This window comes from Zootoca vivipara, chromosome 16 (genome assembly GCF_965207765.1).
Source record: "Zootoca vivipara chromosome 16, rZooViv2.hap1.1, whole genome shotgun sequence".
In the NCBI taxonomy this organism is placed as follows: Eukaryota; Metazoa; Chordata; class Lepidosauria; order Squamata; family Lacertidae; genus Zootoca; species Zootoca vivipara.
Window position 1 is genome coordinate 33175620 of NC_142599.1, and position 25967 is coordinate 33201586.

The window sequence follows — 25967 nt, forward strand, 5'->3', positions numbered from 1 at the left end:
TGAAAGCCTGGACAGCTGCTGCCAGTCAGTGTTGCGAATACTGAGCTAGATGGACCAAATGGACTGGCTTCCTGTGTTCCTATGTTCCTGAGATAACTGTGCCCCATACTGATGGCTGTGTATGTGTGTGGGAATAACATCAGGGCTTCCCGCTTCCATAATATATTGGGTCCTGCAAGGGATGCGCTCGTTTTCAGCCACAGAAAAATGCGCGTTGCGGGGAGACTTCTTCCCAGAATATGTATTCCCTGCCCACCCCCACAGCCTCTGAAAAATGGGAAGGGGATTCCCTTCATCCCTAGGACATGCCACGTGCCCGCAATCCTGCTGCTTGCTGGGTGGAGAGGGATCTGGGCCAAGCCTCAACAGCAGTAAAAAAAAAAAAAGCACCCCTCTCCAGCTCCTGGGAGCCGACCCAAGTCTTGGAAGAAAAACAATGAGGTCATCTTGGAAGCTCTGTGAAAGAAAAGAGCCCAGACCAAGGAGAGACAGGGTGGTGGGGCAAAGAGGGAGCAGAGATGGGACAGTCCTGTGTACACAAGCTAGGGAGGAGGAGGAAGATTTATTTCCTTTAGGAATTGCATCCCATGGCAAAGAATATGCCGGGAGCATCAGGCCGGGAACAATATCGGCTGCTGGAATGGTGTCTGTGTTTGTGAAACAGGCACTGAATTGGTGCCAAAGTATCCTTTCTACATTGATTCATCTGCCATAAAACCCAAGAGCTTTGTGTCTGGCGATTTGGGAGATATTCTAGGCGAATCTATCCATTTCGGTTTCCCCCAGTTTCTCGTTTTTCTGATCTATTCAGTTCCCCGTGTCAGTTTGTAATTTATTTATTTATTTTTAATGTCTTTTAGCTGGATAGCTCAGTGGGTTACAGCGTACTGCTGACAACACCAAGGTTGCAGGTTCGATCCCAGACAGCTGCAAATTCCTGCATTGCAAGGACTTGGACTAGAATGATCCTCAGGGTCCCTTCCAGCTCTAGGATTCTATGAGATAACAGCACGTTAGTGTGAATTTCTCCCAATGGATGCATTCTTGTATGCAACTTCGCCTGATAGACACAATTTTAATTTTTTTTGCAAAGCCATTTTCCCTAATATGATGCAATTCCTTATTGTGTGTTATTTTCGCTCACATAGGGTTTCAACACACACTTTACCAAAACATGCACTTTTGTAACCATGACTTGGCCGGGGAACCACATTGCAGAAATTCAGAGAAGTGAGAATTTTGAAAGATGGCTTTGTTTTGGCTTGTGTGTTCTTTCTGAAAGGGCTAATTAGGTAGGTTTGCTTTTAAATACAAACTGGATCCAATTTTTCTTCCACCCCCACCCGTGCATCCTCGGTTCATGCCGGCCTTCACAGGTCTCTTTACCATTGCACTCATGAGCCAAGCACAACTATGTACTCTCCTGCAAGTGATGCTTTGCTGGGCTGTTTCCGAGGGAAGGTTGCCAGCTGGTAGTGATGTCCTCCCCAAGCTTACAAGGGATCTCGCCCCTGATTTCTTCCTGTTAATGGGAAGGAGAGCACCGGCAAGTTTCTCATTCAGTCCCTGATATCCACTGGACATCCATTCAGGACAGATAAAAGAAACAGGGCCGGCCCTAAGGCAAGGCTGGGTGGCGCAATGCGTCAGGGCGTTGGGCCGCCAGGGTGGAGCTGCGCTGTGTGCGACGCCCGCCGCGCTGGGAAACCAGAGGGATCTTCGCGCCAGGGCGCCAGATATACTTAAGACGGCCCTGAAAAGAAGACTTATTTATTCAAGTTATAATTAAACTATAATTAAGCTTTGAAAGAGGGCTAGTGGAGTTCATGGAGAATATAGGCACAATGCCTGTGTTCCAGCTCTACTATTGGTGGGAACCACAAGTACAGAGAGGATTATTGCACCCAGGTCTTCCTAGCTCTGGTGTTCCCATAGGCACCAAGTTGGCCACTGGGAGAACAGGATGCTGGGCAAGACGGTCCTTCGGTCTGGTCCAGGAGGACTCTTTTTACGTTCCAGCATTCTTAATAAATTCAAGAGTCAATCCCCCATCTTCAGAGGCAGCCTGCCTGTGAACATCACACCCTGCAGAACCAATAGCTTGGCCGGGGGGGGGGGGCGCAGCCGTTTACCCCCCTTCAGTGGGTGCATCTGACTGGCTACCTTCTGAAACCAGAACTCCAGGACTTTCGTGTTTGGTGCTTCTTCCATGGGCCGCTAGTGCCATTCTAATAAAGAATCGCCAGGGACTCGCTCACACTTTGCTCGTCTTGTGGCTCTAAAGCACGGGTCCGAGTGGTTTTCCGTTTCCCCCGGGGACAAGCGGAAGTGTGGACGAGCCCCAAGACATGTTCCGTTGTTTGGCTAGCAGCAGCTTATTTGCCCTGAGGACCAAGAACTGAGCCTCCAGGATCAGGGGCAGTCTACCTCATTACCAGTTACCGGGCACAACAACAACAGAGTAGCATATTCTGCTGCCCCTGTCGCAGGATTATGCTGTTTATTTGGCTGGCCACCGGATGGGAAAGCCCACGCTGGCTCTTTCGATTCGCTCCAGCAGAGTTTCCTGCCGCTTTAAGAGCGATCCCGGGACGGAAAATTCCACCCCGTGCAGCTTCTCCCCTCGTTGCATCTTTTTGATGTGTGTTAGTGGGCGGGGGGAGAGCGAGAGAGAGAAGCCACATCAGATGGAAACCCGCGATTGCAAGCGACTCCTTAAAGGGACAGGAGCCCAGACGCCGCCCGCGACTTGGTCCACGTTGAGGACACGCGAGGTCCTGTAGTCGTGCTCTTTTCCCTTTTTCTTTCTTTTTTTGAGTGGGCGAGCGGAGCATCCGCACCACCCCGTCCTATTTCCCCCAGTCCGTGCCCCCACCCCACCCTGAACCTGCTCCGATCCGCGGGCGCAGAGGCGGGGAGGGCTCGACTGGATCGTGGAAGGGGAGCGAGGGACGCCGAAGGAGGCAGCGCTTCTTCGGCCGCGCAGTTCCAAGCGAGCCCCGGCGCCTCGGTTGCTGCTGCTGCTGCTGCCGCCCTTTGTCCCTGCGGCGCCGCCCCTTCCTCGGAGCCCCCCCATCCGCCGGCCGCCCGGCCGCCCGTCCACGCCCCGCTCCTCCTCCTCCTGCGCCTGGAAGCTGCGAGGATGGAGCGGCTCCTGCGAAGACCCCCGGCCGCCCTCCGCCGCCTCCCGCTCCTCCTTCTCCTCCTCCTGGGCGCAGCGGGCGCAGCCAGGCAGGGGCTGCAAGGTAAGCGGGCGGCGGGGACGGCGCGCTCGGTCAAGACCCGCCAACGTCCCGGGTTCGGTCCCCGGCGGCGGCTCGAAGGGCTCGCTCGTCTGGAAGCGCTGCCCGAGCTCTGGTTTAGGGGCAGAAGGTGCCGGGTTCGACAACGGGGAGGGATTGCTGGAGAGCTGCTGCCAGCCAGTGTCGACCAGACGGACCCAGTTGGTCTGATTGCTGCCGGTCAGTGTTGGCAGCGCGGAGCTAGATGGATGGAGTGGGTGTTGGTAGCGCCAAGTTAGGGGGAGCTGATGGTCCGATTGCTGCCCAGTAGTCTGATTGCTGCCAGTCCGTGTCGACAATCATGAGCTAAACAGTCTCAGTGGTCTTTTTTTACTGCTGGTCAGTGTTGGCAGCATGGGGCTACATGGGCTGCGTGGTGCCAGTCAGTGTTGGTAATACAGAGCTACGTGAGGACCCAATGGTCCAATTGCTGCCAGTCATTGTGGACCCAGTGGTTTGACTTGTATCTTAGACAATCTGTTTAAAGCAGCCGAATGCAAAATGGTCCTTTTCTAAACGTAGAGTAAGCTTCTAGTCCTCATGGTTGCTTTAAATCACAACAGAGGGCATTGATCACTGGTCCGACTGGCTCAATACTGTCGTCGACCTTTTATCCAAAACCACGAGGTCTGGAATCTTGCTTCATATTTCTGGGAAGAACTACCACCTAACAGCAGAGCATGTGCTTTGAAGTCAGAATGTCCCAGGTTCCCTCTCACGTTGGGAGCCTGATTTAAACAGGAGCATCGGACGCTGCCTGATACGCGGACTGCTGCTGCTCCACCTACGGTAGCTCAGTATTGCTGTCGACACAGCGGCTTTCCAGGGTTTCAGCAGGAATCTTTTCCTGCCTCACCTGGAGATGCCATCGGGGGACTGAATCTTCTGCATGCAAAGAAGATGCTCTGCTTCTGAGCAATAGTCCTTCCCTTAAATCTAAAGTAAGATTCCAGTCCTCATGACTCTGGATTAAGGGCTGATTTAAGCAAGATGTTTCCTTGCAGTCAGACTCTTCTTAGTCCAGCTACCTTGGGCAGGGAGTCTCCAGGGTTTGGGAGGCAGGACGACGGCATTCTCAGCCCTGCTGGAGATGCCAGGGATTGAATGCAAGACCTTTAGCCTGCAAAGCAGATGCTGCAACTCTGAGTAAGAGAAGGAAGGGAAGATAGTAAGGACAACAATTTAACCCTCCCTCTCCCCAAGTCACTATGGCCATCTCTAATCCTATGACACACATTCGGATATGCTTTTAAAATCATCTTTCTAGGCCCCCTCTCTCTCCTCTGAGAAGCTCAAGGTAGTTTACATCCTCCTTCTTCTCCCTTTATCCTCACAACAACCCTCCGAGGTAGGCTGGGCCAAGAGACGCTGACCAGCCCAAGGCCTCGCGGTGAGCTTCTGAACCCGACTCACTCCAGTTAGACATTCTAAACATTTAAGGTTCCCTGGCTGTCAATGTAAAGAAATAGTTTAGCAAAGTATCGATAAATAAACCAGTATATTGGTGCCGATGTCCTTACGGTAGTTCTGCAAATCTAACAAGTGATCAAAATATGAGGAGTGGTGGTGGAGCAGTAGTAGAGGGGGGGCTGAGATAAAATCATAAGTTTAAGATTTCACCACTTCAAATGTTGTGGGGTGGGGGGTGCCGCATTTTTGAATGCTGCCCTACATTAACACCATCCTGCATGGAGGGACGCGGGTGGCGCTGTGGTCTAAACCACTGAGCCTATTGGGCTTGCCAATCAGAAGGTTGGCGGTTCGAATCCCTGTGACCAGGTGAGCTCCCGTTGCTCGGTCCCAGGTCCTGCCAGCCTTGCAGTTTGGAAGCACGCCAAAAAGTGCAAGTAGATAAATAGGTACCGCTCTGGCAGGAAGGTAAATGGTGTTTCCGTACGCTGCTCTGGTTCGCCAGAAGCGGCTTTGTCATGCTGGCCGCATGACCTGGAAGCTGTACGCCGGCTCCCTCGGCCAGTAAAGCAAGATGAGCGCCGCAACCCCAGAGTCATCCGCAACTGGACCTAAAGGTCAAAAGTTCCTTTACCTTTCCCCTGCATGGAGAAAGCCAGCTCCAAAAGCAAAGCGTTGGTCTCCTAGGACAAATCGCCCTGATGAGCTATGTTTCTGCTTGCAGGGATTTGTTGTCATCTTAATGTGGAGGAGCATTCGGAAGTGGTGCTTCCCACCTATGGCCTGAAGTGGTACAGACCATTCGACCAGGGTCTACAGATAACCGAAATAAAGCAATAGAATGGACTGTATCACTCCAGGCACTTTGGGAAGCTTCTCCCTCCACATACGAAAACGACTGAGCTCTCTGTAAGGAGAAATGTAGACTTAAGGGAGAGCAGTGGGCAGGGAGCTTTTTACAGAGAGGAGCATTTGCCCTTCACTTGGAGTCTAAGTGGCACAGTTCATTCCGATGCTTTGTTCCGATGCATGTGTGAACAGAGGAGGAATCAAGCCCTTGATTTGCATGCAGAAGGTCCCAGGTTCAATCCCCACCATCTCCAGCTAGGACTGGGAGGAAGACCCCATTGGAACTCCGGGAAAGCTGCTGCCAGTCAGTGTAGGCAACACTAGCCTAGATGGACCAATAGTCTGATTCAGTGTAAGGCAGCTTCCTGTGGTCTTTTCCTCCTATGCTAACTCTGTGACCAGGTTCTGTGCTGCCCAGACTGGCAGCCAATCCCCAAAAAACCAGGCAAGCCATTAATCCAGCTAGGGGCCAAATCGTCGCCAACGGCTGTAACATTCCTTTCCGTAGCAGCTGTCCAAATTAAGTGTTAACGGTATTCCTGGTTTTGGACATATATAGTTAATCTGTTTGTACTCAAAGTTCTGGGCAGGATCTGCCCCGAGTTCTGTGCCAGGGAGTGGAATCCGAGGCTGTTCCAGGTGGACTCTTTATCAGACACCACACACACCCTTGGGAGGTCTGGTCCGGGGCGGGTGGGGAGGCTTTGAATATAGACCCTCTCCTCCTGCCCAGAAGGAGACCACAGAACCCCCAGCAGATGCAAAGGCTTCTGTGTGCTTGAACGGAGACAGTGTGCTCAATCCATTCTTGTAAATAAATATCGGGCTGGAAGGCTGCAAGCCGGAGGCCCCATTTTTCCAGGATTTGCAGTGCCTTCCATACACACAAGAACAGCCTGCTGGACCAGGCCAATGGCCAATCTACTCCATCTACTCTCGCAGTGGCCGAGCAGGACCTGAGCACAAGAACACTCTGCCCACTTGCGACTCCCTGCAATGGGCACCTAGAGGCAGAATGCATCTCACAGTAGAGGTAGAATGTAGCTACTTGCCATGGATTGGATAGCCTTCTCCTCCAGGAATTTGTCCTCTTTTAAAGCCATCCAAGCTGGTGGACATCAATGCCTCTTGTGGGAGTGAGTTCCATAGTTTAACAAAGAAAGACTTTCTTTTATCTGTCCTGGATCTTCCAACATTCAGCTTCATTGGATGCAGTGGCGTAGCATGGGTTGCTAGTGCCCGGGGCAGCATGTGTGAGAGGGAGGGAGGGAAACGGAGGCATTCAACTGCCCTGAAGCTGCAGAGATAATAAAAGAGTCGTTCTGTTGTCTGGAGAGGTCACTTCCTGGTTTGCACGGAAAAGCCGTTTTCAACGGAGCCCAGCGATGCAAGCGTGTAGCTATGCTGAGGCAGCACCGGGTGTCAAAATTTTATGCCCCTAACAATTTTTCACCAGGGGAAGCCTCTGGCCCCCACCCCACGTCCTGCCACTGATTGGATATCCATGAGTTCTAGCGCAGGCATCCCCAAACTGTGGCCCTCCAGATGTTTTGGCCTACAACTCCCATGATCCCTAGCTAATAGGACCAGTGGTCAGGGATGATGGGAATTGTAGCCCAAAACATCTGGAGGGCTGAAGTTTGGGGATGCCTGTTCTAGCGTTATAAGAGAGGGAGAAAAACTTTTCCCTATCCAATTTCTCCATGCCAGGCATAATTGTTATAAACTTCTATCATGTCACCTCTGACTCACATTTTCTCTAAACTAAGAATTCCCAAACAAACCTTTCAGTCCATCCCCTTGGTAATTTTAATTGCTCTTCCCCGAACCTTTTCCAGCTACACAATATCCTTTCTGGAGTGAAGCGGCAGGCAGCATACTGAGTTGGAGAGAGACAGGGGTCAGCAGCAGCAAAGATGGCACGGTGCAAACTCACCAGCAGAACCAGACTCCTGCCAGTATGTTTCCACTGCGCTGACCTCCCTGCTACACCAGTCTCCATCCTGGTATTATTCTGCAGTGACTCAGTTACATGAAGGTTGGGTGAGTGGGGCAGTCCTGCCACATTGTCTGCTGCGGCTGCAGATGAAAGAGACACTCAGCTAGACACTCTAAATGCAACACACCCTGCCGTTTAACTATAATAATTCCAATCATAAAAACAAAACACACACACACACACACCCGAGATTGCATTGCAGTAGGTAATGTTTCGACATAGGAACAAGCTGGATAGTTGCATTTTGTTCTGGAAATGCAGTAAATTATCCTTATGTGAAAGGAGGAGAGTGGAGAAATCAAGGTAGATGGGAATAACACACCCTCCAAGTGTCCCTATTTTCCAGGGACGTCCTTGATTTAGAGAAGCTGTCCTGTTTGTTTCTTTGATCCTGGAATGTCCCTCTTTTCCTTAGGACATCCCTATTTTCATTGGAGAAATGTTGGAGGGTATGGAGGCAACCCTGTACAGTCATACCTCGGTTTAAGTACGCTTCGGTTTGAGTACTTTCAGTTTAAGTACTCTGCAGACCCGTCTGGAACGGATTAATTCACTTTCCACTACTTTCAATGGGAAAGTTCGCTTCAGGTTAAGTACGCTTCAGGTTAAGTACGGACTTCCAGAACCAATTACCCTCATACTTCGGGTTAAGTACGCTTCAGGTTGAGTACTCCGCGGACCCATCTGGAATGGATTAATCCACTTTCCATTACTTTCAATGGGAAAGTTCGCTTCAGGTTAAGTACGCTTCAGTTTAAGTACTTCACGGACCGTCTGGAATGGATTAATCCACTTTCCATTACTTTCAATGGGGAAGTTCACTTCAGGTTAAGTATGGACTTCTGGAACCAATTGTGTACTTAAACCGAGGTACCACTGTATTGGGAAAGGTTTTTTTTAATGTTTAATGTTTTGTTATGTTTTTATATTGGAAGCTGCCTAGAGTGGCAGGGGCAACGCAGGAAGATGTGTGGGGTATAAATAGTAAAATCATCATTATGGAATAATGGGATGTCCCTATTTTCATAGGAGAAATGTTGGAGGGTATGGAATAAAGTCCTAAAGTCAAGAAGACCTTAGGCTGGGAAAGGTTGAAACTCATCTAGCCCGCCACCTTGTGTGGAGATTAGGAGTTGCACTTGGCTCTAAAAAGCTCAGCATCTTTTCCTGAGCCAAACTTGCCCGCTGCCCTGCAGAACACTTGGAAATTGTCTGTGGCCTTCTTGGCTCGCATAGCATCTGCCTCTTACCATTGGTTGGTATTGACTGCACTGACTGGCAGCAGCTCTCCAGGGTTTTTAGAAAGGGAGTCTCTTCCAGCCCTACCTAAAGATACCGGGACTTGAACCCAGGATCTTGTTCACACAGAGCAGAGATCCCACCACCGAGCTATGGCCCTTCCCTTAAATCAGGCATAGGCAAACTTGGCCCTCTAGATGTTTTGAGACTACAATTCCCATCATCCCTGACCACTGGTCCTGTTAGCTAGGGATGATGTGAGTTGCAGTCCCCAAACACCTGGAGGGTCGAGTTTGCCTATGCCTGCCTTAAATAGACTAGTAAGGTTCCAGTCCTCATGGCTCTCAGTTGGTTGGAGCGTGGTGCTGATAACGTCAAGGTTGTCCTATATGGGACAGCTGCATATTCCTGCATTGCAGGGGGTTGAATGAGATGATCTCAACTCTACAATTCTATGATTCTGTGAATCAGGCCATTGGTCCATCTAGCTCAGTATTGACTACACCGACTGGCAGCAGCTCTCTCCAGGGTTTCAAGCAGCCCTGTGTGAAGTTGCCACCGGGGATTGAACCTCAGACATTCTGGATGCAAAGCAGATGTTCCCCCCACCGAGCTACGAATCTGCATCAGACAGCCAGAGGGAGAAGTGCCACGGCACTTTTTCTTCCATGACGGACAGCCAGTTCTGCCAATGCTTGACCTTTCCTCTCCCGCTGCTCCTCCCCTAGTACTTGACCTCCTGTCGGTGACGGAGCCCAGGCATATGGCCAATGTGGCCGAGAAGATCCGTACGGAGCTGCTGACCGTCAGTGACCTCTACCTGCTCTCCACTTTCCGCCTGCCCCCCAAGCAAGGCGGGGTGTTGTTTGGGCTCTACTACAAAAAGGACAACAGCCGGTGGCTTGAAGCCACGGTCGTGGGCAAGACCAACAAAGGTGAGTGACAGTGGGGAGACCTAGGATCTGAACCCGCCGTTCTGTCCAGGCTCGAGGGGGGAAGAAAAGGGCCAGGAATGTCTCACCTGCACTGAGCATTTAAAGCAACGTTTGCCACTTTAAACAGCCACGACTCCCCTCCTGCAAAGATCCCTGGGAACTGTAGTTTGCTAAAGGCGCTGGGAGTCGTTCGGAGTCCCCCTGTTCCCCTCTGATTCCCCGGGTTGCCTGGGAAGAAAGATTGAGCGCTAAGCCGCTCTGAGAATTGTAGGAGGGGCGGGTCTCCTAAAAACTCTTAGCACCTACAACAAACTACAATGTTTTTTAATTGTTTTTTAATTGCAAGCTGATTCTTAACTGTTGCTCCAGTTGGGGGGGGGGGCGAGTCCTGAGTTTAAGTTCAGTGGTACCTCATTTTATGAACAGTCCTGTTAACAAACTATTCGGCTTATGAACTCTGCAAAACCGGAAATAGTATTCCGGTTTGCGAACTTTACCTCCGTCTACAAATGGAATCCGAAAAGTGGAAGGGCACCGGCACCGGCAGACCTCATTAGGGAAAGCGCGCCTCGGTTTAAAAACGGATTTGGTTTAAAAATGGACTTCAGGAACAGATTAAGTTAATAAACCTAGGTACCACTGTAATAAGTTAGCTTTGACCTGAAAGAAACGCATCTCTTGACCCAACTTTGTTTTGCCAACCTTTTTTCTCCGTAAATAAAACTTTTATTGTTCAATCAACTCCTGCCTGAGACTCCTGGAATGAAGTCCCCCCCCCCAGACCACCCAAAAGATAGCCTGTGGTAAATTTTAGAAATTTGTTTAATCGCTGTGCTGTGAGTCCGCTATATTTAGTTGGGGACAGTTATCGGGGTGAGTCCATTTACATGTCTAAGGAGTTGGCCATCACAACTATAGCCTATGCAGTCATACCTTGGAAGTCAAACGGAATGTGTTCCAGAAGTCCGTTTGACTTCCAAAATGTTCGGAACTGAAGCACGGCTTCTGATTGGCTGCAGGCAACTCCTGCAGCCAGTCGGAAGCCACAGAAGCCCCGTCGAACGTTCGGCTTCCAGAAATGGTTCACAAACTGGAACGGTCACTTCCGGGTTTGCAGCGTTCAGGAGCCAAAACGTTCGAGAACTAAGCTGTTTGAAAACCAAGGTACGACTGTATACAGCTTTGAACACCATGCCCATTCCTCCCCCCCCTCTCCCCCCAGTCCACCTCCGATACCTGCGGGCCGACGGGAAGTTGCATTCGGTGAACCTGCAGAACACCAACCTGGTCGATGGGCGCAGTCACACTGCCCTCTTGCGGGTGAGCGGCCTGCAAGGTGGCCGCCTCTCCGTGGAGCTTTATGTGGACTGCAAGCTAGTGGACTCCAGCGCAGGGCAGCCCGAGATGGCGCCTCTCGACCCGGAGCAGGTGGAGGCGGTGGAGGTTCGGACGGGACAGAAAGGCTATCTCCGCACGCAGGTAAGGGAGGAGAGAGGGAGCCCAGCCACCGCCAACGTTCCGTCACCCTTTAGTATGACCGAGGGATGGGAAGTGAAGGGCGGGGCTATGCAAATGAAAGGGAGGGGCAATGCAGAAAGGGGCCGTCTCGGTTTGCAATGGGTGCAGATCTCTAGGGAGAGTGTGATGATCTGGGGTGACAACTTGGATTAAATATGGGGGAGGCAGCTAAGCCCCGCCGCAGTCCGCACATAATCACATGACATGATGCACTATTAGAATGGCAATGTCCATCAACTTTGGGGGCCCCCAGCCCCCTCAAATATTTTATTAGGAGGACCAAAGAACCCTCGGCCCCTAGTTGGCTCCCGTGGTGCCAATTTAATCCTCACCATGCCCATATGATATTTAAGAGCTGACCTTTCTGTTTCCTCCATAAGACAATGGCTGAAGCTTTTTATTACGTTATGAAGCTGATTTATCTTAATTAAGAGAAATTCGGCCTTCCTCACTTACAGCACTCCCTCATTTTATTATTAGATTATTATTATTTATTAAATTTGTATACCATCCTATACCTGTAGACCACAGGTTAAAATTACAATATAAAAACCACAAAGCACATAATAAAAATAAGAACAAAAACCAGGCCACAACACATTTTAAAATGCATCTGATATCAATCCGCCAAAGGCCTTGTTGAAGAGGAACATTTTCTCCTAATGGTGTATAATGAAGGCTCCAGGTGAGCCTCCCTGGAGAAATCGTCCCACAAATGGGAAACCACTGCAGAGAAGGCCCCGTTCTTGTGTTGCCACCCTCCGGACCTCACATGGAGGAAGCACACAAAGAAGGGCCTCAGAGGACGATCTCAGGGTCTGCGTTGGTTCATATGGAGAGAGGCGGTCCTTGAGGTCCTGAGCCGTTTATACCATACAGCGACCTTGTGAGAAAGGGGTGGGTGAGATAAGTTGACCGGCAAAAGCAGTACCTGGCCCTCATAAGCCTCCCCCAAGCCATACCCCTCACCAAGCCTGCTTCGCACCCTCCTCTAATGTTTTTGCCAGGCTGGAATGTGTCCTTTAATTCCTCGTGATGCCTCTAGCCTGCCCGGAAGAAGAATTCGAGAGGGGTGTTTGCAATAACCAGCCTACCGTACAAAGGGAGGGGGGTTGCGTTCATTGCTCCTCCCACTTTTGCTTCTGGCCCCTGGAAGGCCGCCTAAAAGTGAATGCGGCCCTTGAAGTTTACTAGTCTCACCTGCCCCCGTTTAGGGGATTGCAACCTAGGTGTACTGACAATACTCTCTCCCCCCCCCCGCCCCCATTTCCGCCTTAGGGTTTCTTGGAATCCCTGAAGCTGATCTTGGGAGGCTCAATGAGCCGTGTGGGAGCCTTGAGCGAATGTCCCTTCCAGGGGGACGAATCCATGCAGAACACAGGTAAGGATTTCTTCAGCTTTGTATTTGCACAGCCAGAGCGGGATATTCCGTTCACATTCTAGATCTGGGCTCAGGGTCCTGTGGAACATTCCCACTCTGGCCGCATTCACGCGGCACGTTAAAAAGCAGTGTCAGACCACTTTAACCCCAAAGAATTCTGGGAGCTGCCGTTTCTTCAGGGTGCTAAGAGTTGTAAGCAGACCTCTTATTCCCCACCCACCCCGAGCTACAATTCCCAGAGGGGTTTAACAGTCAATCCAATCTCACAGAGAACTCTGGGAATTGTAGCTCGGGGCTGGGAGGGATAAGGAGGGGTTTCCTAACAACCTCCGGTCTTTTTTTTAACTCACTACAGGTCCCATAATCCTTTTGGGGAAGCCAGAGCTGCTTAAAGTAGGATGAGAGCATTTTAAATGGATGCTGTGAATGTGGCCTCTGAGTTACGAGTGGAACCTCGGTTGTCGAACGCTTCGGAAGCCGAACGATTTGGAACCCAAACAGCGACAACCTGGAAGTGAATGCTTCCGTTTTCAAACGAGCCTTGGAAGTCGAACGGCTTCCGAGGCACGTCTCTCCATTTTTTAAAAAGGAATTTGCCGACTGGCAATTGCGCCTCGGTTGTCGAACATTTCGGAAGTTGAACGGTCTTCCGGAACGGATTACGTTTGACAATGGAGGTTCCACTGTATTCTGATAGCAGAAGCCCACATCTTCGGTTTGAGTCCACCAGCAACTTACAGTGCGCTATTGAACTTCTTGAAGTCCTTACATAGCATCTTATTTCTGTTTTCTTTTCCCTTTCAGTATCCAACGTGATCAATTCCCTCTTTGGTGAGTCTGATGACCGCTCCTCTGTTATGTCCCCCTCATTCATGTGTGTCTCAGAACAAATCTTGTCTTCTTAAGCGCAAGCTTTTCCCTCAGTTGCAGAGCTTGTTGGGTGGTGCGGGCAATGATGTTCTTGGTTCAAGCATCTTAAGTCTTAAGGCATGGGTAGGCAAACTATAAGGCCCGGGGGCCGGATCCAGCCCAATCGCCTTCTCAATCCGGCCCACGGATGGTCCGGGAATCAGCGTGTTTTTTCATGAGTAGAATGTGTCCTTTTATTTAAAATGCATCTCTGGGTTATTTGTGGGGCATAGGAATTTGTTCTCCCCCCCCAAAAAAAAAGATAGTCCGGCTCCCTACAAGGTCTGAGGGACAGCCCCCTGCTGAAAAAGTTTGCTGACCCCTGTGAGGTGTTACTAGCAGTACATAAAGCCCTTAACAGCTTGGGACCAGTTTACCTGCGAGAGATCGCTTTACCCCTCATGTTCCCATTTGACAGCTAAGCTTCAATCTGTGGAACTGGTTCTGTTACACGTGCCACATAATACTCATTCTGCATTTGTAAGAGGTCAATCTTTTCGCTTGGCAGCACCTGAACTATTGATGTCAGGCAGGTAAAGGGCCCCTGACCATCAGGTCCAGTCGTGTCCGACTCTGGGGTTGCGGCGCTCATCTCGCTCTATAGGCCGAGGGAGCCGGCGTTTGTCCGCAGACAGCTTCCGGGTCATGTGACCAGCATGACAAAGCTGCTTCTGGTGAACCAGAGCAGCGCACGGAAACACTGTTTACCTTCCTGCCGGAGTGGTTCCTATTTATCTACTTGCACTTTGATGTGCCTTCGAACTGCTAGGTGGGCAGGAGCTGGGACCGAGCAACGGGAGCTCACCCCGTTGCAGGGAATCGAACTGCCGACCTTCTGATCAGCAAGCCCTAGTCTCTGTGGTTTAACCCACAGCGTCACCTGGGTCCCTTTCATGCAATACAGTGGTACCTCGGGTTAAGAACTTAATTCGTTCTGGAGGCCCGTTCTTAACCTGAAACTGTTCTTGACCTGAGGTACCACTTTAGCTAATAGTACCCGAGGTACTATTTCTGGGTTAGCAGAGTCTGTAACCTGAAGCGTCTGTAACCTGAAGCGTCTGTAACCCGAGGTACCACTGTACACTGCTAAAAACATCATTGTTTAGGCAAGCCTATCCAGACCTGTAGAACATTGGCATGTGTTTTGACCTTCTTTTTAGCTTCTCAACTATTTTAATTATTTTTCAAATGTTTTAAACGGTTGCTTTCTCACTGATAATGCCAGCATTTCTTTCAACAGTTGTAAAACACCTTCTGAGGTGGTTTTTTCTTGTACATAGATGGATTTTCCATAAAAATAAGTAAGTTGAGGCAATTGACTTTCCCCCCCCATTGTTGTGACAGGGGAGCAAACAAGGGCCCTCGTGAAACAACTCACCCTTTTCAACCAGATCTTGATGGAACTTCAGGAGGACATGAGAGACCAGGTGAGGGAGGGACAGTAAGCCCAGGTAAGGTCAACCTGGGGCGGGGGTATACAATTTTGCCAAAGAAAAGCTCAACAACTTTTGTGTCTGGATCTTCACTTTTTGAAATATGGCAACCCTAAACTTTTCTATTTTGTCAGGAGTCGAAGAATACATCTTTCCACAATAGCTACCCGATTTCTTATTTCTAACTTTTTAAATACGTTTTTTTTTAATTGTTTGGTTTGATGTGCAGTTGTTGCAAACTGCTTTGCTGCCCCGTTTCCTTGTCCATCGCTCCAGCGCCTCACCTGCGGCACACCCCATTAAACACAGTGATGTATCTCTGTTCTTCCCAGGTGAAGGAGATGTCTTTGATCCGGAACACCATCATGGAATGTCAGGTGTGCGGTGAGTGCCAAGGGAGGGGACTGGGTGGGGAAGACTGGGCGCCATGAAATTGGGTGCTTCCCTGGACTGTGAGACAAGCACCGTTCATGATTATATGTTGGGCTGTTAAGGTACATGAAATTCTGAGGGCTAAATACTTAAAGAGACCCCTTGAGTTGATTGCCACATTTAGCAACATCGATAAACTCAATTACCTGCTGTCTGGCTTGGACAAACTGGTGATATTTAACACACTGAAGTTTGTGCTAAAAGCCTCTCAACTCAGGAAAGCCCTAAAGTCCTGTCTTGCACCTTGAGTTGTCCACCATTTGTGTATATCTGTGAAGTGTTTTATAGTGTTTTAATAATATGTGCTATAACCAGTGCTTTTCCCCTAACAAAAATGTTTAGAGGCCCTCTCATTTTGACTCAAGAAAATCACCATTTTATAGTTCAAATCAGGAAAAATGAATACAGTAAATGGACAAAAGTACAAAGATTCACAAAATGGTTAGAGGCATGCGTCCCCCCAGGAAAAAAAAAAGCACTGGCTATATTATGTTTTTGAGATGTGTCTGTTTTTGTTTGCTCTTGGCTATACAGTGGTGCCTCGCAAGACGAATTTAATTCGTTCTGTGAGTCAATTCGTTTTGCAAAAAATTAGTCTAGCGAATCCCATAGGAATGCATTGATTCCCCCCCCCATAGGAACGCATTAATTGAATTTCAATGCATTCCTATGGGAAACCGCGATTCGCTAGATGAATTTTTCACAAAATGAATTCGTCTTGTGAGGCTACCTCCGTTCGCAAAACCCATTCGTCTAGCGAAAAATTCGTCTAGCAGGGCATTCGTCTAGCGAGGCACCACCGTAACCTGTATTTGGTTGACCAATAAAATTTGATGATGATACGCATACAAGCTTGATTTTGTAATTCATCCTAGCACAGCCTTCTGGGGTAGATGGGTCATTTGCCTTATTATTATTATTATTATTATTATTATTATTATTATTATTATTACTATGACCATCTGACTGGGTTGCCTCAGTCACTGTGGGCAGCTTCCAACATATATAAAAACATAATGAAACAGCGAACATAAAAAAAAATCCCCTATACAGGGCTGCCTTCAGATATTTTCTACAGCTTGTTTATTTACTTATTTCCTTGGCTCGGGGGTCGGATAACGCCATACCCTCCAACAATTCTCTGATGAAAATAGGGACATCCTAGGGAAAAACGGGACATTCTGGGATCAAATCAGAAACCAGAACGGCTTCTGTAAATCTGAGACTTGGATAGGGTTGCCAGACTCAATAGTGGACAGGACTTCTGTGCCTTTAATTGCCCTGCTCTCTTTTCAGTCTGGAAGCTTTAAAGAGAAACCAGCAGGCCCTTGGTTTAATTTCCAAGCAAAGGGTCTGCTGGTTTCTCTTTAAGGTTTCCAAACTCAAAAGAGAGCAGGGCAATTAAAGGCACAGAAGTCCTGTCCTCTATTGAGTCTGGCAACCCTAGACTTGGAGGGTCTGCAATAGGATTGGAATATGGGCCCAGATCAAATGCCCAACTGTTGATGCAGGCTCTGGCTGTCAGCATCCTTCCCCTTATTATTCCTTTGCTTCACAATTCAGTGGCTTGACCCTTCCCTGCCAACATTTCCCCCCTCCCCACGGCAGGGTTTCACGAACACCGCTCCCGCTGCAACCCAAATCCTTGCTTCAGCGGCGTCGACTGCATGGAGACGTACGAGTACCCGGGCTACCGTTGTGGACCTTGTCCGCCAGGCTTTGAAGGAAATGGCACCCACTGTGCGGACATCAACGAGGTAAGTACGGTAGTTTTAGCGTCAGCCCTGAATCCCATTCAGCCAGGCATTTGGCCGTCCTGAGGCTGAGGTTTAGTTGCCAGCCAGATTCAACGTCTTCTGTATACTGGAGTCGCCACAGTCGTGTTCAGATCTCGGTGACCTTGCAGTTTCCAGCTCAATGCCAAGTCAGATTTGTCATTCTTTGGCAAGGAATTTTATTCCACCACAAACTCAGGCTGATTTACAGATGATCTTGCTTAAGGTCAAGTCAGCGTTTCCTTTGTTCGGTTTTCTTTCCTTTGGCAATAACTCTGAATGATTTTCTCCTGCTGTTTACTCTTTTTGTGTGTGTTGAACACTTTTTATTGATTTCAAGGAAACAAAACAGAAAAACTTCTAGTAAACACACCTAATAGAATCCCGCTACCGGCACAGATTTTAGAGTCACAGCAAATAATGAAATTATCTTGCAATAATTGCCAGTTTTGTGTCCAAAGCAAGGGCTTTGAGAATTTTGCAAAACCTAATAAACAAAGTGATTATTTTTTAAAAAAACAAGGTAAGCAGGTAGCATGGTGTTGAGGGTTGGAGCCAATTTGAAGAGGAAGGACTCACAACCGAGGTCTCCTGTTGTCCACAGTGCGCCCATGCCAACCCCTGTTTCCCTGGATCCAAATGTCTCAACACGGCACCCGGTTTCCGCTGCGAACCCTGCCCGCCCGGCTACAAGGGGAACCTCATATCTGGAGTAGGGGCAGACTACGCCAAAGCCAGCAAACAGGTGAGGGATTTTTTTTGCAGGGGGGTGGTGTGGTTCGCATACCTGCCAAGTTCCAGCCTGAGAAATAAGGGATCGGACCGGAAGTAGCAGACCGGAAGTAGCGCTGCCGCCATTTTGGAACTGGGCGGAGCATGCTCAGAAGCGACTTTTGATGCTGCTCTGCCCTGTTCCAAAATGGCCGCCGCACCAGAAGTCACGCTGCAGCCATTTTGGAACTGGGCAAAGCAGCATCAAAAGTCGCTTCTGAGCATGCTCCGCCCAGTTCCAAAATGGCCGTCGCGCCAGAATAAACCGGGGGAAAACAAAAAAAACTGTTTTTCCGGCTGGGGACAGCCGGAAAAACGCGGGTTTCCCGAGGAATACGGGAGACTTGGCAGCTATGGGTTCGTTTATATAAAACCAAGATTGCCCATGGGGTTATATTCCTTTGCCTGGGCTTTGATTTGTGGAATTGGCACCATTACTGCTGCTTCATAATCCTCATTCCCCATTTGTAAGAAACCAATCTTTTTGTGTAGCAGCATCCACACTTGGGAACTCCCTGCCTATTGACACCAAAGAGGGGCGTTTTCTGTCCTCTTTTCTACTAAAAAATGTTTTGGCTTTAGGTGCGCCTATCCAGACACATACAACGTTGTCACGTTTTTATCTTATTGTTCATTTTAATTATCTTCCAAGTGTGTAAAATAGTCGTTTTTAGCTGCACTTGAACGACAATTTCGTTGTTTTATTCTTTTTGTAAACCACTCGAATGTTTTCTTACCCATGTACGATTGATTTATCAATCACCTTCTAAGCCACCGCCTCAAGGTGGGCAATTTAAAACAGTTAAAAAGGCAAAAACAGCAGACGCATTTAAAATTGGACTAAAACTGTTGCAAGCGGACGCTCGTGGATGATCAAGCAATATATAAATTTTTGCAAAAGTCAATGACGAGTAGATGAATGTGCAAACGTTCCAGTAAATGACAAGATGAGAGAGGGGCCTTTATTTCTTTATGTATTGCATTTATATATCAAAACGATCTCTCTCCTCTCTCCAGACTTGCACAGACATTGACGAATGCAATGACGGGAACAACGGCGGATGTGACCCCAACGCCATCTGCACCAATACGGTGGTGAGTCTGTCTAGGGTGAAGAAGTCTAGTCCTCCATGTGGAAACAGACCCCAGGGACTGAAGAGGCTACGGTTACTTGCCCTGGCTGCCCTTACGCTACCGGGACCCGATCAGGTTCTTGTATTGATTTGCAAGGCCCTGAACAATTTGAATCCAGGATACCTGATCCTTTATTTCCCTGCCCAATCAGGGAGCTGTTTGGGGGAACCACTGCTAGGGGTCTCCCATGCCTCGTATACACGTTCACATGCTCAGGGCCGGCCCTACAGCCAGGCTGGGTGGCGCAGGGCGGCACAGCCGCACCCGCCAGCCGCGCTGCGCCCGCCCGCCTGCCATGCAGCAGCGCCCGGCAGCCGCACTGCGTGCTGAGCCCGCCTGCCTGCTGCACAGCAGCGCCCGGCAGCCGTGCTGCGCCCAACCAACCGACCGGCCACCACGCAGCAGCAGCCACGCTGCGCGCTGAGCCCGCCCGCCAGCCGCGCTGGGAAAGGGGGCGGGGGGGTCGCCGGAGGGATCCGCCGCACCACGGCGCCAGGGATGCTTAAGACGGCCCTGCACACGCTCCAACATTTTGAAGCCAAAATCCTGGACGCCGTCTTCCCAGTTGCCACTTTCTCATTTTTTTATCACATGAGCACGGCAGCCATTTTGGTTGTTGTGTTCTCATACGATTTCACACTGTGGTTTCCCCTCCTGGAAAAAGCACTTTTGGGGGTGCGGCGCCCCAAAATGCATGTTTTTGGGTGCCGCACAAAGGTTGCAGCCACAAAAAAGCATTTTTTTTCCGGGGGTGGGGGAGGAATCATGCCACAAAGTCACACGAGATCAAGGCAAGCAAAATGGCCGCCGTTCTCTTACGGTAAAAAATGGGATGTCCCGGTTTTTCCGTGCACATCTTGTATCCACCAGAACATGTGCATTCAGGACTGTTTAGGGGAGCTTTTAATGTTTGATGGATTACTGTATTTTAATATTTTGTTGGAAGCCGCCCAGAGTGGGGTATAAATAATATTATTATATCATTTATGGGTCCGATTTTGCACAATTCCCTTCCAGCTGAAGTCAAACAGTCCCCTTCCCTGTTGAACTTCCGGCTGAGCAGGGTTTGTGATGGGTGAGGCCAAGGGAGAGCCTTGAGAGCATCAGAGCCAACTCCTAGGGGCCAAGGTCCCTTCGCTCCCCCCCCCAATAAAATATTTGAGGGAGCTGGGCCACCCTTAAAGTTGATGGGCATTGATATTCAATTAGTGTGTGTGCGTGCCACATTGATTATGCAAGAGGAGGATTCCCTGGATTCCCAAAATTTTATTCAAGTTGGTGCCCCTGCCTAAGAACCAGGTAGAGATGCCTGGTGGGAAGGGGGGAGGCCACATTTGGCCCTTGGGCTCAGAGTTCCTCACCCCTGCTGTAAGGCAAACTATTGATTATCACTCATATTGGAGGCTGAGAGAGAGTGGCTTGCCTAAGGCTGCTTAAGTGAGTTTGTGGGATGGGCTCTGAAGAACCCTTTGTTCCTATTTGAACTAGTCCTTTAAAGCCATGAGGACTGGAATCTTGGTTTCTTTTTGGGGTGCAGGACTGTGGCTCAGTGGTAGAGCACCCTCCTTGCATGCAGAAAAGGTCCCAGGTTCAATCCCCAACATATCCAGGTAGGGCTAGGGATATCCGCCCCCACTTGCTTGGAATCCTGGACAGCTGCTGCCAGTCAGTGTTGACACTACTGAGTTAGATGGACCAACGGTGTTCCACGTTTCTGCAAAAAAAAATAAAGAAATCAAAATTCCTTTTCGTTTTGTTTCCCTTGGTAGGGATCCTACAAATGTGGGCCTTGCAAGTCAGGTTTTGTGGGGAACCAGAACGGCAGCTGCACCCCGCAGAAGACCTGCCAGAGCCCCAGCCACAACCCCTGCGACATCAACGGATACTGCCTCTTCGAACGCAACGGAGACGTTTCCTGCGCGGTGAGTCCTTTCGAAGCAAAATTGGGGCGAATGCATTTAGGGTTGCCATATTGTTGAGCTCTTTTTGCCAAATTTGAAAAGGATGTTTTTTGAGCTATCTCCAAAAACACATTTCTTGCAATTTCCCCTGGACACTGCTTCCTAATGCAGTATGTATTCCGGGTGTATGGCAACTCTACATACTGTGATGCCAGTTTAAACAGGCATGGCTTCCCCCAAAGAATTCTGGGAAATGTAGTTTGTTACGGGCGCTGGGAGTTGTTAGGAGGCCCCTATCCCCCTCACAGAACTACAAATACCAGCATTCCCTGAAATTAGGGATTGTGTGTTAAAAAAACTCTGGGAATTGTAGCTCAGTGAAGGGAATAGGGGTCTCCCTACAACTCTCAGCAACCTTAACAAACTGCACCTCCCAGAATTCTGTGCGGGAAGCCATGACAGTTCGAAGGGTCATCCTAGTCGTGCTTCAAATGTATGGTGGGGACTTGCAGGTTGGCTCCGCTTTCCATTGGCTCTGGCGCCACCTACTGTTGGCCTTCCATCTTGCCACCATTGCAAAGGGGCCGAGAGACTTCTCTAGCACAACACAAATCAATCTGCCTCCTTTCCCCCAGCTCTGCAGTGTCTTTTTTTGAGTTGGGGTAGTCGGAACTGATCCTGCGTTCGTACAAATTTCCTTCTACACCTTGCAGTCATGGGCACCTGCAGGGTTTTCCCCCGGGGGGGGACGGGGGACGGGGTGTGTGGCAAAGTAAAAAACAGAAAAGGGGGAGCAGGCTAATTATTTCTAACCCACCTCCAAATTAGAAGAATCCACACATACTTCTAATACTTATTTACTGCAGTTATATCCCACCTTTTCTCCAAAGGGTTCAAGGGGGCAGGTATACTTCTGCTCCCCCTATTTATCTTCACGACAACCCTGTGAGGTAGGTTAGGCTTAGGAGTGAGTGACTGGCTTTATATGATTTTATTGCTATATATTGCTATATATATATATGCCAATAAAGGTGTTGGAAAATTGGAGTGACTGGCCTGAGGTCACCCAATGAGCTTCATGGCCTGGTGGGGGTTTGAAGCTTGGTCTCCCAAGTCCCAGTCCTGCACTCTAACCACTGCACCACACTGCCTTTCTGCCTTGTTCCTCGGGTTCTACGATTGCTAGAAGCTAGCTCTTCTTTTTAATGAAGGTTGAAATCGACAGATTATTATTCATATGGAGGGGGGGGCATGCCCCCGACTTGCATACAGTTGGGGACATGAGAACTGATACCTGTAGTACCAGTTGTTGCAAAAATATTGTTTCCTCTTTGCCTTCCCAGTGCAGCGTGGGTTGGGCCGGGAACGGCAATGTGTGTGGACGTGACACAGACATCGATGGCTACCCAGACGAGCCTTTGCCCTGCATCGATAACAACAAGCACTGCTCCAAGGTAAGATGTGGCGGCAGGAAGAACAAAAGGGGCTAGTGATGGCTACTAGCCACATTGGCTATCCTCTGCCTCCACAGTCGGAGACAGTAATGCTTCCGAATACCAGTTCTTGGAGACCACAGGAGGGGGGCAAGTGCTGCATATCTTCCTATATACATAAAAATGTAAGCCTGTCGTCATGCAGCTGCTGTTGGAGAATTAAAACCCTATTTAAACCATCCCTTTGTTCAGAAACGCAAGGACTGAAATAATAGAATTATATTTTAAGAAGAGTTTGGATTTGATATCCCGCTTTATCACTACCTGAAGGAGTCTCAAAGCAGCTAACATTCTCCTTTCCCTTCCTCCCCCACAACAAACACTCTGTGAAGTGAGTGAGGCTGAGAGACTTCAGAGAAGTGTGACTAGCCCAAGGTCACCCAGCAGCTGCATGTGGAGGAGCGGAGATGCGAAACCAGTTCCCCAGATTACGAGTCTACTGCTCTTAACCACTACACCACACTGCCTCGAAGAGTTTGTGCTCTGTGTGTGCAGGACGTGGCAGGTTTGATCCCCGCCATCTCCACCAAGGACTGGGGGAAACTGCCAGGATGTCCTACACACGAGTAGAACTTTGGCAGAGACACATGCCCGACTGGCATGTTCCCTCCCTCCTGGGCGATCGTTCGGGAGCTTCAATAGCATTCCCATTCCTTAGCCTGAACATCACAGCGACTGATGCCAGAAGACATCAGCACACTTCGGGATCCGCAGAGGTTTGCGGAGTTCTGTAACAGACCTCAGCAACTCAGCATTTTGGCTAATCTACTTTATTTACATATAATACACTCAGAGCACTGTAACATGACTCCCTCTCTCTCTAGCATCAGACAGCAAAGAGAAAGAACAAAGGACAATGGTCCCACTTCACAGAACACAGTAAGACAAACAAACAAAGCACATACCGTCATGTGATAGACAACAAACCCATGACTGGTACACGGGGAATGAATCTCCAATAGAAACGTATGCCGGAAACCCTGAACAGTCGCAGCTGGTTAGGGATTTCTTCTGACTTGTCCCACTCTCCACCTTGCCCTGTTTCACGCAGGACAACTGCCGGCTTACGCCGAACTCGGGACAAGAAGATGCTGACAACGATGGCATCGGGGACCAGTGTGACGACGACGCGGACGGCGATGGGATCAAGAACGTGGAGGTAGCCCCAAGCGCAACTTCCCATTCAGGCTGGATGTATCAGACAAGAGCGAGCGGGGGGATGTACTTTTTTAGGCCAAGGGCCACATTACACTCGTGGGCAACCTCCCAGGGGCCGCTTACCAAGCTGGGTGCAGCCAGAGACACACCCCACTCTCCATCCTCCCATCTAGGCAAGCACGAGGTATTATCCCAGTCGAAGTACTTGTTCCAACTAGGTAGAACCACAGGGGATGGGCAGTGCAGAGAGAGGCTGGTGAATAACAACATCAACAACAACAACAACAACAACAACAACAATTTATTATTTATACCCCGCCCATCTGGCTGGGTTTCCCCAGCCACTCTGGGCAGCTTCCAACAAAATATTAAAATATAATGGTCTGTTAAACATTAAAAGATTCCCTAAACAGGGCTGCCTTCAGATGTCTTCTAAAAGTCTGGCAGATGTTTTTCTCTTTGAAATCTGGTGGGAGGGCGTTCCACAGGGTGGGTGCCACTACCGAGAAGGCCCTCTGCCTGGTTCCCTGTAACTTGGCTTCTCGCAGCGAGGTGAAGGGTGTGGCCTGGGTAAAGGGGGTGTGGCTGGGTCAGAGGACCATGGGTCAGATAGAGAGAGCATTTGGGCCCTGGGCCTGAGGCGTCCCATCCCTAGAAGCATTAAGAATATAGGCTCTTAGACCTTCTTACCCCATATACAACGCCCCCCCCCCTATTTCCAGCCCTTTTGCAAGGAACAGACCACACACTGCAAACTACGTTTAAAACACTTTACTTACAGATTCAAGGTCTCGGTCGTGCTTTGTTCCATGCAGCAGCAAGGATAACGCAGGCAAAATGCTCTTGGGTAGAAAATGTAGAATAAAGTTCCAAACACATGCTGCAGACTCGGGAGCGAGCTCACACATGTCTGTCTCGTTGGATTGCACGATGAGAGAGAGAGAGAGAGAGAGAGAGAGAGAGAGAGAGAGAGAGAGAGAGAGAGAGAGAGAGAGAGGAGGTAGAAAGTCTCCGTCTCCAGAGGAGAGGGGGCGTGACCTAGCTGAGTCTATCTAGCAATGCAACTCCGTGGTTGTTTACCCCTTCATGCACATAACAGCTGCACATAGTTATGTTTGACAGCAACCTCCCACAAAAGGAACATTAGGAGACGGGGCAGAAGAACCAGCAATTGCAATCAGGAAAGCTAAGGCGATATTCCCCATGTCTGAATGCACCTTTCTCTCTCTCGTGCACTGGTCATAGGACAACTGCCGTCTCTTCCCCAATAAAGACCAGCAGAATTCAGACACGGATTCCTTTGGGGATGCTTGTGATAATTGTCCCAACGTACCCAACAACGACCAGAAGGACACAGATGGCAACGGGGAGGGGGACGCTTGCGACAATGACATCGACGGCGACGGTGAGTGGAAGGGCAAAATCGTGGTAGAGTTCGTACGGCTGGCTTTGTCATAACAGGTTGAGCGGGCACCCAGCAAAGGTAAGGACAGGCGGCTGGGTCTTCTTTCCATCCCATGCCCATTTTTGCATGCACGCAGTCATAGTTCTGTCCTGTCCTGTTTTCTGAGGTTTAAGAAACATGGAAGCCCTCCCCAAAAGGGGAAATAACATTTATTTATTTCCTTCAGGTCTTTGTACACCACCCTTTAGCCAAAAAAAAAAGGATCTCCTAGAATGGTTTCCAAAATCAATATTAAGATTACAATCTAAGACAACGCACAGCACGTGAGGAAAAGGGAATGGGAGGGAAGAGGAAAAGCGAAGCCCAGGCACAGGTTTTTAAGGTTATAGTTCTTATAATGCAGATCTGAGAAAACTGGTACAGAAGCGTGACGAAACATACTCTAAGGATTTTTTTTAACAAAAAAATTTTATGAAGCTAATTCAGCTTAATTAATTATACCGTGGAGAGCTGCTGCCTGTCAGTGTAGACAATACTAAGCTTCTTTTTCTTCTTTGGCGATCACTCGTAGCCGAGTAAGATTGCCTTCCATAAACACGATTTTAACAATGGCTCCGTAAGTCTAAGGCACTTTCCTGTGCCTCAACGAAACAGCAGAAGTGAGGAAGTTAAACAGGGCTGCTTCAGAAAAGGCACAGGGTGCTGAATCCGGCTGGGCATTTTGACCCAGGGCTGAAGCAGCCCCTTTCACCCTCCCCGCCCCTCCCTAGGAATCCCCAACGGGCTTGACAATTGCCCCAAAGTGCCCAACCCGCTGCAGACGGATCGTGACGAAGACGGTGTGGGAGATGCCTGTGACAGTTGCCCCGAGATCAGCAACCCTACTCAGGTATGAGCGTTGTAACGTCCTACAGTCCCCGGGATTCTTTAGGGGAAGCCATGGC

General features: G+C 49.4%; 1 protein-coding gene across 1 annotated transcript in view; it reads left to right on the forward strand.

The window, feature by feature from the left end:
- Window positions 1-2615: 2615 nt before the first annotated feature.
- THBS3 (thrombospondin 3) overlaps window positions 2616-25967 on the forward strand; it is a 36521-nt gene continuing 13169 nt past the window's right edge. Inside the window, exons 1-15 of the mRNA XM_035098544.3 lie at window positions 2616-3245; window positions 9507-9713; window positions 10936-11192; window positions 12510-12612; window positions 13417-13443; window positions 14866-14948; window positions 15287-15338; window positions 16995-17143; window positions 17766-17906; window positions 18950-19027; window positions 20836-20988; window positions 22311-22421; window positions 23512-23619; window positions 24864-25023; window positions 25794-25912. Coding sequence (XP_034954435.1) covers window positions 3143-3245; window positions 9507-9713; window positions 10936-11192; window positions 12510-12612; window positions 13417-13443; window positions 14866-14948; window positions 15287-15338; window positions 16995-17143; window positions 17766-17906; window positions 18950-19027; window positions 20836-20988; window positions 22311-22421; window positions 23512-23619; window positions 24864-25023; window positions 25794-25912 — 1851 coding nt within the window. The 5' untranslated portion in view covers window positions 2616-3142. The remainder of the gene's footprint in view (window positions 3246-9506; window positions 9714-10935; window positions 11193-12509; window positions 12613-13416; window positions 13444-14865; window positions 14949-15286; window positions 15339-16994; window positions 17144-17765; window positions 17907-18949; window positions 19028-20835; window positions 20989-22310; window positions 22422-23511; window positions 23620-24863; window positions 25024-25793; window positions 25913-25967) is intronic.